This window comes from Thunnus albacares, chromosome 19, assembly GCF_914725855.1.
Source record: "Thunnus albacares chromosome 19, fThuAlb1.1, whole genome shotgun sequence".
Taxonomy (NCBI): Eukaryota; Metazoa; Chordata; class Actinopteri; order Scombriformes; family Scombridae; genus Thunnus; species Thunnus albacares.
In genome coordinates, this window is record NC_058124.1 from 7362960 (window position 1) to 7376089 (window position 13130).

The 13130-nt window shown below is 42.5% G+C and overlaps 1 protein-coding gene across 1 annotated transcript; it reads right to left on the reverse strand.

Moving 5' to 3' along the window:
- Positions 1–8459: 8459 nt before the first annotated feature.
- On the reverse strand, positions 8460–12893 carry irx1b (iroquois homeobox 1b). Its single transcript, XM_044335829.1, has 5 exons — positions 12049–12893; positions 10986–11228; positions 9697–10486; positions 9404–9464; positions 8460–8818 (listed from the first exon to the last, which is right to left on the reverse strand). Exons 1-5 carry the CDS (start codon positions 12283–12285, stop codon positions 8770–8772), a joined length of 1380 nt encoding a protein of 459 aa, XP_044191764.1. The 5' UTR covers positions 12286–12893; the 3' UTR covers positions 8460–8769.
- Positions 12894–13130: the final 237 nt, after the last annotated feature.

Sequence of the window (13130 nt, forward strand, 5' to 3'; positions counted from 1 at the left end):
ATATGTTTAATGGGGAAAGCACGAGCAAATATATGTTCCTTTTGCTTGCCGAAAAGTCACTCACAACAAAGAAATGTACAGCATGTCATCCTACACAGTGGTGTTATTGCTATATTTAAGGTCAATTAGACTGTTATAAAACTCCAATAACATGAATCAAATATTTTTGAGTTGTTAGGCAGGACCCGAGCACAAACAGAACATCGGGGTTAAGTCTTACTTAAATCTTTGTACTCTGAGTTATTTCTTTGTTAAACAAAACCAAAGCAAACCGAGATTTATCTGAATCTCCTTGTGAAGTAAATAGAATTAGCCAAATGGTAGTTAAGAGTGAATCATCCTAGAAAATCCTGAAATCCTAGTCACCCAGGGACCACATTTCATCTCAGAGCATTACAGCAGTGTCCACTTCAGATTCTTAGATCAAGGGATACCATGAAAAGTGGAGTCAGGGATACATTCTCCCCTGTGCTTTAGAGAACTACTGCAGCACTGCTACTTAGAGCTCAGGTGCCATCCTCTGGTGGTTCAGGGAACTACAATGTTATTGTGGTGGTGGTGATGGGATGTGTGTGTGTGTGTGTGTGTGTATGTGTGTGTGTGTGTGTGGTGTTAGCCGGTGTAGTGGGCTCAACTTGCAGTTCTTATTGACCGGGGTGAAAAGGTCACCGACAATTTAGTGACCAACCAAAGACAACACAGTAGGTCTGCTTGTCTGCATGCATGCATATGTGTGTGTTTGTGTGTGTGTGTGTGTGTGTGTGTGTGTGTGGTTGCAGATTTCATATTACATGTCTGACTGGACCTCCCAGGACTTTTGGCCACCAGCAGTGTCCACCCCAACATCTTACTTCTGAGTGATTTCCTCCCTGTATCACACAGAAAGACAGACTTAAAGATCTTGACTATTGTATCAATCTTCATTCTCCAGTGATCATCTATTTGTCACATTCTCAGTAAACGCTGCTGAGTGTCTGATCTCCTGCAGCTCCCGCGGGCCTCTTACTGTGTGCCATGACTGATCACGTACCATCAAACACCATTCTGCAAAGTATTAATCCACACCAAATGCTCAAAAACTAACGTTATGCGGTTGACAGAGTTGCATGTGATAGCAGTCGATTAAGTGCTTCTTTCTAGAGCGCTGACATTCCCGAGAGAGGAGCGGGGCAATAATTTCCTCAGATTGCCCCTGTGGGAACGAGGCTGCTGGTTTTCTATGTCCACTCCAATCACATCACTAATGGAGAGGCGGGTAAGCATCTGTGACAGTGGGAAACCAGATCTCTGCTCCCCCAGTGTGTGTGTGTGTCCCTTGCAGATAAACAGTTGGCAGGTTTCCCCTTTCCCTGTGCACGTGCATGAAAACACACACACACACACACACATCTGAGAGGGGATGCAAGCTGGACAGGGTTAATATACTCCATTAAGCTCTATTACCCTAAACGACGTGGGCAGATGAATGAGGACTCACATTACTCTGCAACTCTGTCTGTGTGTGTGTGTGTGTGTGTGTGTGTGTGTGTGTGTGTGTGTGTGTGTGTGAATGACAGATTGCGCACACACGCACATGCACGCTTCTCATGTGTAATTACACTGTGGAGATATGTGACCCATGAGTCATCTATCATTATCAACAAAGTGAAAGACAGCAGAGGGATTTTTTGCACTCTAGGTGACTGTACACTGTCGGAATCAACATCTTATCTTGTCATTTTTATCTATTATTGGGCCCAAAATGTATCACTTTCTTAAAAATAGTTTTAAAAAATCTGCCTGTGCAGTGAAATAATCCTAAATGATGTTGAATACAGCTCAGCTTAAAACATTTTCTAGGATTAATAATCATTTTTTCACTATTTTTGTCTTCTCTCAAGATATACCCATACTCATTTCTAAAAAAAAAAGTCTTTATATAAGTCATTACACATTGGAAACAGGTTGAAATAAATTTCCTGTAGTGGAAGATTTGTTTCCACTTGTTTTAAGACAAGACTGAGTGTCTACAGCCATGCTAGCAGCTCTTTGAGGTTGTATTCAGGCACAGCAGTGCTTTAAGCTAAATGCTAATGTCACAAATTCAGTTACCTTAAAAAAAAGAAAAAGCCATAGAAAAGTCATAAATTTTATGTGCAAAAATCTTAAAGATCCCCTCCGGACATGTATTAAGACATATAAATTTACTGTGCTTGAAATAATACTGTGTCTGATACTGTGCTGTGCTTTTTCCACAAAAAAAAAGTATAATTACCTCGTTAAAATCCTTGAAATGGTATCTACTCCTTCTCCCTCATTAAAAATTCCATAATCTATGAATATGCAAATACTTTTCCTTTCAGAAGTTTAACTGCTGGACACAAGATGTCTCCTACGTCACTGCAAAGTTCATTCTCAGTGTTTGTGCACTAAAGGCTTCAAGTTTCCACATCACACGTGTGTAAATTGCATACTGGACCAGGATTGGCTTCCAAACTAGTTGTGGTGTCACAAATCATGCTCGTAGGCCCACCCATTAAAATTAGTTTTTCAGTGAGCACTGAGAAACTTTCCACTTTCAGCAGATGAATGATTCCAGTGTCAAACTCTGCACATACATCATTCTGCACAGTGAAGCTCAAACATCCAACTGTAAAAAGAAGAAAAACAGATTTTTGAGTGGAATGGGGACTTTAAGTTCTTTTTCCTGCCTGCCACAGTCAGTAATGTTAGTTTAAAATATTTTTGTGTCTGATGCTGAGGAGACGTTACACACCTAAAAGTGGGATTGTTGTGACAGGTCATATTGTCCCTTCTGCTTTTCCATCATACTTACATACATTAAAGGTAATATATAGCATTCCATGTGGTATTAAAAAGGTCCTTAAAAGTCTTAAATTTAACATGGTGAACCCTGCAGAAACCCTGGATGAAAAGTCAAGGTATCATTAGGATACATCACCTTAATACCATGAATGTCTGTACAAAATTTTTAGGTATTTTAGCATCTGGATCAAACTGGTGGACCGACAGACCAAAAGACAACCTACAGACCAACTAGCCCTAACAAAACATTTAGAGCTCAATAATAGACGGTAGATCAGATGGTGTGCAGTCTACATGTCCCACTGGTGATTTTTGCTCACTAAAACAGTCCAGCCAGTGCTGATTTTCTTCCTCACGTGCAAACAACGGCTGTATAAATAAATCCCTTTGATGATCCTCATTTTTCTACAACATTTTCCAGATATCTCTACTCTAAAACACAAATTACTGAAATCACCAAGATTGCACATGGATTAATTTTGTGCAGCTTCCCCGCCCCGCTCTAATACATCAGCGTGTCTCAATGGATGCTGAACAAAGACGCAGCGAGTCCTCAGCCCCCTCACGACTCTCCCAGCAGTACACTACGCTAAGTTGCTACGCTAGAACAGTGCAGTGGATAAACATTGTTTCAAAATGGCTGAAAGGAGCCAGCGATGCGAACACTCAGCCACGAACCCTCCCTCTGTCCTAATCTGCTTCTTCCCTCAGATTATTGCCATGAATGGACGTACAACAACAGAAAAGACTTATCACTCCCACCCTTTCATAGTATTTGTTGTGTGTATTTTCCCTGTATATTAAATTTGTCTCCTTTAAAGGCATTGACAATGTTTGCTATTTGTCTGCAAGGTACTCGCAGCTGCAACGCGACAATAAACGCAGGCTAAGAAGCAGCAGTCTGTAAACTCAGTATTGTGGAGCTTGTTGAATTACCCATGAGTTTTGATACTTTGCTTTTGTGTAAACGCTTAATTCCACTAATCCCTATGGAGGAACAGTGAATGGCGTAAATTCCCTATGATATCTTGTCTAGGCTAAACATTTGCTCACTTACGTATACATTGGGTACAGAAAATAATTCTTTTGACAACATTACAACAGATTTAACCCGGTGCCCCGCTTATCCTGCAATGACATGTATTAGCTTCATTGCGTTGGGAGGTACATTTCCATTTCAAATTACAGCTCAGCAGCTAGCATGCGCACACACGTAGATCAAACATTTGTCTTTGCTTGCGGCTTGTTCTTCAGCTCCAGCGGTAAAGAATTTACTTCTTGTTATGGAAAAATGCTCAATTTTTTAAGATTTTATGTGCAGAAACTCCATTAAGAATTCAAGAAATATTAACTTGTGTGTTCATTATTTTGTCTCCAGAGCCTTTAACTGTGTGTCAGGCCTTTTCTTCTCCAAGCCCCTCGAGGTCAAGCTCTGTAAAGCCTATTTGGCAATCAAACACTGTCCCTCCCTAACCCTCTTTTTCCTCCTTTCTCCACACACACCTCTCTTGCCCTCTTTCTCTTCCGTCGGCCCTCTCTGCGCCTCCTCGTCCCCCCCCTTTCTCCTCTCCTGCCCATGTCTTTCTGTCCGGCTGGCCCTCTCAGCGGGGCTATAGAGTCCTAACTTGTCTACATTTACCCCCTGCGTTGGCTGACCAATGGGGCCGTTGCGTGGAGAGTCCCTCCTTTAGCGCTCCGCCATTCTCCGCGAGTCAGCTCATGCTCTCTGTTTTCACGACCTCTGACCCCAGGCCATGGCAACAGTTGCAGGAATGTCAGGAGTGATTGGCAGGATAAAGAGTGCAGCCCCTCTCTCCTGCACAAGCGGATTTGAGACACTTTGAGGGGTGAACAATGACGGATTTGGGCTTGATTGGATCACTGATGAGCTGATGACTGTCAAAAGAGCACGTCGTCTTTACATAAGCCTGATTATCTCTGCGTGGCGGAGGAGCGGAGAAGAGTAGGAGGGGTAACATTGGTGGTGGTGATGGGGGTGGGACTGGCAGGGAGTTCACCCCCATGCAGAGTGCCTCTAAAGGGGATAGTCGAGCACACGAGGGCCAGGCTACGGAGCTTGGACCTCTCTCATCCACTGGGGGCCTTTAACAAATCTATTCAGGCAACCGGGAGCCCTCATACATGTGGCTATAATCACAGGAGGGTGGCTGAGGGTGGGAGTGTGTGGGGGATGACACATGGAGGCAATCATTGTTCAATCCATGACCATCCCATCAAGACAGACAGAGAAGCAGAGAGAAAGAGAACGAGGGAAGGATATATATAGAGAGCGAGATGCTGACAGAAAAGAGCAGTGGGACAGGCAAATCAAAGACAAATCCCTTCCATAATCTGCCTCTTTAATAGGGATTAGAACTCACCAAAGAGCCTATATCAGAATACCAAAGCACCAATGAAGACTCTATTCACACTGAGAGTTTGAGGGGCTGATATGACTCTAAAAACTCCACGCAGGAGAGCTCAGGGTATCGTCGAGAAGAATCGTGGTTGTTTTTCCTCACTTATGGCTCTTTACAGCGTGTACCAGTTCTATTTTTGAAAAGTTTTGGGACAGGTTGGATGACAAACAACCAACATGAAGCAAAAACTTGAGACTCTGAAGAAGTTTCTAGCTGCAACAGCCAGAAAACGCTAATCATATTTTGGATCTGCTCGCTTTTTCCCCCTCCTTTCATAACAAAACATGTTCTGGACGCGCTGTGTTACTGATGAAACAGCCGATTGATGTCATTTTCAGCCCCATCATGCTAAGCTCACTGATATCCAACTTTGAAAGAATAACATATTGTTTGGGTACTTGGAAGAACAGTAGCGCGATCTGGCTGGGATGAAGTGTAGAAAAAGTGAAGTGTGCAAGAGAAAGAGTGGCTGATATTCTCCTCAGCGGTGCTGATGGCAGTCTGTCAGAGTTGGCAGAGGAAGTGAAAATGGCCTCAAGTGTCTGGCTCCCTTCCATGCTGTTCTCACATCAATGACAGCTCTCACTGCATCATCTCTCTCCCTCTCTCTCATTTGCTCTCTTTAGACTCGAGTTTGCTCTTTCTATCCCTTGTTTTCTGATTCTTTCTCTCTCTGTGAGAGGATGGATGGATGAAGATATACAGCGAGGAGGTTTTGAGTGAGGAGGAATTCGGATTCATCTGAATACACCGCTTAAGTCACAACTCCATTATTTCCCACACCTCATACACCCATGTCAGGTTGATTGGTTGATTATAGACTTAATGCATTTCTGTGGTGAAAGGTGATGGCGTGATTGAGGCATTGATGGAATGATACAACTGTGCTTCAGTCTGACTTCCAGCTGATGATCAGGAAATATCCACCAATCTATTGAAAATCAATTATATTTTTTGTCTGGTTTGTCTACAAATTAGATAATAAATTATTAGATCCATGTTATCATTTTTTAAATGGTGATGTGATCAATGTTGCCAACTTTCGACCCTATTTCTAGCCAATTCTTCGGGTTAAAAGTTAGAGGACCACATTTAAGTACAGTTTTCACAGACGTCAGGGGTGCATTTTAGGTCCTCACAAGAGTGGATGTATATATATTTTGATCCTCCATGAAGATGCAAATTAGTTTCTGGCATGAAAAGTACAAATCTGCACTAATTAAGGCTGAACTAGATGTAGATAAGGCCTCACCTATAGGAGTACTTGGCACTGCATTATCTTTTGATCATTTGAGGCAAATGACCAAAGGTAGAATGAAGTACACATGCAAACCGAGCGATTCTCAAGTGGAAACACTTTATTTCTCCCCTTTGTTTCTTGTTAAAGTGTTTTGTTTTTAAGCGCTCTTCTGAAACTGAGAGTCTAAAGATAGAGGGTGTCGTATGCTGTACAGTTTGTTAAGGCCTTTGAGGGAAAATTGTTGTATCTGATTTTGGGTTATTTGACTTGACTAATGAATTTATAAAGATATCTTTTAGCTGAAATGACACCCGTGCAAAAATTGCACCAAATAATGTTCTACTATTATTAAATCTTTGGTTGGCTGATAAAAGTAGGTTTGCGGAGGAGGGTAGTGTGTTGTACCTGAGCATAAAATGTTGCACTCCTTATCTTTACAATTCTGCTCTACTTGTTCTGAGAGTGAGGTGGCAGCATTGAGTCACATGTCCAGGTCCATAAACCTGGCAGCAGTGAGTATCATGCCTGCTCTAATCACCATTTGAACATGTATTTTACTGTACTGCGGACCGTCCATCTGCCCAGTCAGCTCTCCACTTATATAAGTTTCCATATTGTCTTCATTTCAATTGTTCATATTTAGCTATTAGATCGTAGCTCTTCAGCACAAGGCTACATGCTTATTTGTTGCATCTTTGCAGACTATTTAACCTTATCTGATCATTTGATTAACTGCATCCAAATTCTGAATTATATCTGTATGATTCGAAAAGTATTTGAAATGTGGCAGATATTTTCCCGACAGACTGTAGCCACTTGACACAGTGTCACCTATCATATCTGCATTAGATGATCAACATTCAGTGTGACAATAAATCAGTTAACTTTCAACGATTTTCAACACAGTGTCCAAATTTCGCACAACTTCAAATTTGCAATTAAATCTAAATTTTGTGTGTACATGAACCTGAGACTGCCTGGGCCCCTTGAGAGGCCTGAGGACCCCAAATCATGTGCCATGCATGATCTGCTGCCAATTCAAGCATGAATATAGGGCCACAGCTTTGAAATACTCACTATTAACAGCCCTAAGACCCCCCACCTCCCTCTCTCTCTCTCTCTCTCTACCCCCTGTCTTTGGGCCTGTGAACGTCAAGGATGGCTTGGAGTGACACACAACCCCCCGCCCCACCTCTCTCCTCCTCCTCCCATCCACCTCCCCCTGAGCTGCCGCCCCCATACTGGCTGCTGGCCTTTCCTGCCGTCTGATCCATATTTCAGAGGCGGCAGTGGTGGCACTGAGGGGGTATAATCCAACATTAAAGCAAGAAGGCCTGGCTGAAAGCACAGGCGCAGGTTCATAAGGTCCTGGAAATCTTCAATTTCAATTTCCGCAGGGTTTGCAGTGGCTTCCAAGGCGTTGGCATAAGTCTCAGAATTTTGGCGAGAGTGCAGATTTCAATAAGGACGATACTTTTCTTGCAAAAAAAAAGAAAAAAAAAAGGGCTGACACTGCATGGTTCGGCTGGCAACGAGAATGTGAAACTAACTCGACACAGTGACGAAGGGGTCAATTAAAAGGTGGGCACACTGTGATCACCATTAAGCAAACAGTCACCAACTGAAATCAATAATATTTTTATATATTATATGTATATTCATATAAATGTATCATTTTCCCCTTAAAATATCAAATCCACTGTGTCTGCACATGAATTTCTTAAAAGGATGAAAATAAAAAGAGAATGTCTATGTTGGGATTAATTATAACATTCACATTAAAACTCGTATCTGTGATATATTATAACATAATGCAAATTAGCATCATAAATTCTTTGTCAACCCTTAACTTTCTGAAAATAAAAAGTTAGGTACTGCCTTTGGAAAATTGATGTCACTTCTATATTTCTGTTGAACACCCATTTTCTCTGCTTTTCTTCTTTATTTCCTCTTTTTCATGATCAATTTCCAATTAGTGAAAAAGTTTTCAGTAATAAATGACTATAATGACATTTATTTAGTTCCCAAAAAATATATTCTTTAAAGACAAATTCATATCCTGTATTTACAATTTTCAATGTTTGCATTCACAACAGAGGGAGGAAGGAAAAAAAAAACGTAGGACATAAAAGAGAGATACAAGCAAATCTGTGACAAAAACAACCATCTCTTTTGCAAGAAGTAGAAGCTAAACAGTAATACTATGACAGGTTGCCCTGTCAAAAAGAAAAATAGCCTTCATTAAACTGTTCTCCGTTAAATAAAATTATTCCTTTCTTTCTCTTTTCTTTTTGCTTCGTCTTCTCATAATGTTGTTGTCAGAACTCGCTGTGCTGCTGTGCCATGGTGAGGTCTGAGGAAGAGAACACAATGAAAGAAAAAGTCAGAAGTGAAATAAGTGCCAAACCTGTATTATAAATACATTTACATGATCAGAAAAGCATGTTTTCTCCCCTTAAAAAGACACATCCTCATGCATACACACATCTTTAAATAATTGACATTTTTTATACCATGAGTTTAGTTTTAAAACTTAATCTAAAACAATGTGAAACTCTATTTATGCAAATTAAAATGACACTAGGTAAATTGTTTTATGCCTTTTTCACCCTCCACTACATTCATGATGTTGCTATCAGCGTTTTCTTTGACATACATTAGCTGCATTCAGTGAGGGGGGCGTGAATAAATGGCGGCAGATTATTTAAATGACACAGGCGGCGATAACTCAGTGTTAGGGGGCCCCGCAGGATATATTAGACTGTTGCCTGACGAGGCGTTAAAGTGGGGACTCAATCACATGATTTATGTGCTGAGGTCTGCCCAGTCAGGTGTTACAGTGTTTACCTCTGCTTTAAGGTTAATTTAGCAGAAGATATGTGGAAAGAAATTGAGGCTGATAACGCCTGCCAAATTGATTTCAAATGCATGAGGTTACCTGTCAGTGATCAGCTGGAATGGGGACTTCAGGGAATCAGGCCTGTGGTCGCTCTCTTCCTCTGTAAAAAGAGAAAAACAAAGCCATGTATTTATTGAACAATTTATTGGTGCGAATTATTCTCGAAAAATTACTTGGAAATTATGCAGATAATACTAATATTGTCCTGTAGACGTGTTTTAGGGTTTTTCTGGATCAATTCTCGTCGCCACCTGCGTCAAAGTAACTCTATTGAGGCCTGTTCAGGAAAGAAATTAATTGCATAACGTTGTATGTTTAAGTGCAATCCATACCATCTCTTTTTGGACTGAAGCTTCCTGACGACTCCTCATCACTGTCATCTTCCGTCCCCGAAGTTCCGGGGCCCGTCACCGCTGGTCGTGCGTCATGACGCGCAGCCGGCACTGCGCCGTGGAGAGGCAGGTGTCCGGCCGGCGCCCCTCCGAGGAGCGATCTCATGTTCAAAAGAGAATTGGCATTCAGAAAAGCCGCGTTGGCCCAGTTTTGCAGCTTGCCAATCTGGCATGTATATATCCCATGACCCGGGAGTAAGGCCGGGTGGCCGGCGGAGGCCAAAGCCGGGTGGTGCGCATGGGCCGCGGGGGAAGGTTTGTGAGAGCTGTCGGGGGCCGTGGCAGTCTCAGCCAGGGACCAGATTTTGGGTTTGCTCTGGGGTGGTCTCTGGCACTCCTGTCTGCTGGGAGAATGATCCACAGCGAGTTTGACAACGGGCGATTTATTGAGAGAAATAGCCGCCTCCACTCTTCTCAGGCCCTCCACAGAAAGCGTCCTGCTGCTCTCCGAGCTCTTCGGCTCCGAGGCCTCTCCGGCGGCCAGGCCTGCCTCTCCCTCCCCCTTCCCGGAGTCCTGCTCCCCTGCTCGCTGCTCCTCGGGTCTCTCGATATCGACAGTTTCCAAATCAATCTCCTCCTCGTCGTCTTCGTCTTCGCTGCCGTTCTTGCCGTGCTCGTCCTCGTTGTCGCTGCTGAAGATGCGTCCATCCCGGTCCTCGGCGCTGCGGCCCCAGGTTACCTTGTTCTCCTTCTTCAGCCGCCTGCGGGCGTTCGCGAACCACGTCGACACCTGGGAAAATAAACATATTTTCACGCATTATAAATCAGATGCATTGATTTGTCGGTGCAGGGGTGCAAACTGGGAATATGAAATTACTGAATATGCAAAATGCTTCACTACTCATCACTCCGTTTAATTCGTTATCATTACACAAAGAGCTTTGAGATAAGAAATCTCTCGAGACTTTTCACTGGAAATGTAGCTGTATTTAAGTATCAGTCACAGTTGGCACCTGTGTTATCATAATAAGTAATGTGACAAGTAGTTTCACAGAGTATTACTCTTGCAGGATCTGGACATGACATTTGAATGTATTTAAAACAAGCAAATGGTCATTTATGATCCTTATGTATGGAGACACAGGCCTACCAAAAGGTGCTGTTGATATGTGTATTAGTGGGCGGTGTGCGCCTTATCAAATGTCCCTCAAGGTCTGTTGGGGCCCCTACTAAGCAGCCCTGATCTATATTTTTCAAATGTTTTAAGCCAGAACTTGAGCATTACCCACCTGTGTGAGTGTCATCCTCGTAATGATAGCAAGCATGATCTTCTCTCCTTTGGTGGGGTAGGGGTTCTTCTGGTGCTCCTGCAGCCAGGCCTTCAGGGTGCTTGTGGTCTCCCTTGTGGCCGTCTTGGCCCTCGACGGGTCCCCGTACGGATACTGGCCGTACGGGTAGAAGCCTTGAGCGGCGTGGACAGGCAGAGAGGCTGGGTGAGAGCCCGGGCTGTCCTTCAGATCATACTGGGAGCCCTGAAATGTTGCAGAGAGAAGTGACAACTTGTTGAGCGGCAGGTCTGGAAAATTATACTCCTTCTCAGAGAGCAGACTACACGTCAAAACTGAAGTGAATTATTATTTTTAGAGCAAGAAAAAAGTTTTTAAAAGTTTCAGCATTTCATAAATTTGACATTGAAAAGGCAAGTGACCCGGAAAACAGGAATTAAAAATAACCTGAATTAATAACATAGAATAATTGTTTTATTTTTCTGAAGTGGTTCCTTTTAATTAAGCTATTAAATGTGAAATATTTGTCATTTTTAATTTTTAACGAACAAAGACGAAATACATGTTCACGTTTCAATATTCGTCTTCTTACATAATTAATTGTATTTTCCTCATGAATAAAAGCTGTTTTTTTCTAAAACATATAGGATAATATATAAGTTAAGTCTAAATTACCAGTGATTTTCCCTTGAGATTTACGCAATTTAGCTACAGAAAAAAATCTGAACCGACAATTGTAAAGTTTGGTTTTATGCTATAAGATAATTAATTTGTCTTATATGTGACGGATCAATATTTTTCAATACAGCTCAGGATATATCCACATTTAAACATAACAGAATAATGAAATCTTAAACTGACATCGGGCAATTTGGATTAAATGACTTTATAATTTAATAACGATTGTAAACCGCCAAATATTGCACAAAACGAACCATCAGTATATTCAAATATCATTTAGAGCCATGGGAAAATTGCGCACTAGTTTACAATTAACAAGAGATCAGTGGTCTATCATCAACACCTGAGCTGCTTCAGCCTGAGGTGAACAAGTATCAACTCTCACCATCTGGGATATGAGGGCGAGGTCTGTTGCTCCGCTGTACGGCAGAAAGGCACTGTAGTTATGAGCCGCCCATGGGCTCCCGTACATCCCCAGCATGGAGCCGACAGCCGCGGCGGTAGCGGACGAGCTCACGCCGCCCTCGGTAGCTCCTTCCCGGGCAGAGGCCGGCCGCTCGCCCCCGTACACCTCATGAGAGGCACTAAGGAACTGGGGGTACCCCAGCTGAGGGAAAGCCATGTCCGGAGACGCGTACAGTAAATCTCAAAGTCAAAGTCGCACAACAGCAAGAGCAGGCAGAGAAAAAAAAAAGAGAAAGTAGGAATCCCCAGATAGAAGAAGACGAACAGGATGAAGGGGGTGTCTAAATCACCAGAGTCCCCCTTTTTAGAAACTGTCAAGCTTCCACTTCTCCACTTCCACCGACCCGGTGTCGTGTCAGAGCCGCAGTTTGGCACCTCGAGTGCGGAATGATGCGTGCGTCTGGCCGCAGGAGCTTCTGGATGTGGAGCTGACTGACTGATTGGCAGCCTACTTAAGCACCAAGCTCCTCCTATGCCCGGGGCAGGCGATTAGTGCATTGGTTAGCCTAGGTCGTGCGTGTGTGTGTGTGTGCGTGTGTGCGTGTGTGTGTGTGTGTTGGTGTGTGTGATCTAATTTCTGCAGTCTTCACTGTGTCTATAGAGGAGAGGAACCTGTGAAGTGTGTACAAGTGTGTGCATGTTTGTGCAGTGTATATTTGCCTCTTTGTGGTCAGCATGGCTTTATTTAACAAATGCACCTCAGTCAATCTGTATAGTAAAACAGTAACACATTGTTATGCTCATATTCTTATTGTATTAGTAATAGTTATACGAATTTAGAAGAAATGCATATATTAAAAAATCTGCTACTAGGCTACTTATTAATGATGATGATGATAATAATAATAATAATAATAATAATAATAATAATAATAATAATAATAATAATAAATAGTTGTATAATAGGTCTTACAACTGTTGCCATTTCATATCTCCCTCGCATATTTTTTTAATGAGTATATTTGACAGCTGATCCACAGGGTATGGCGGGACACTGGCCAG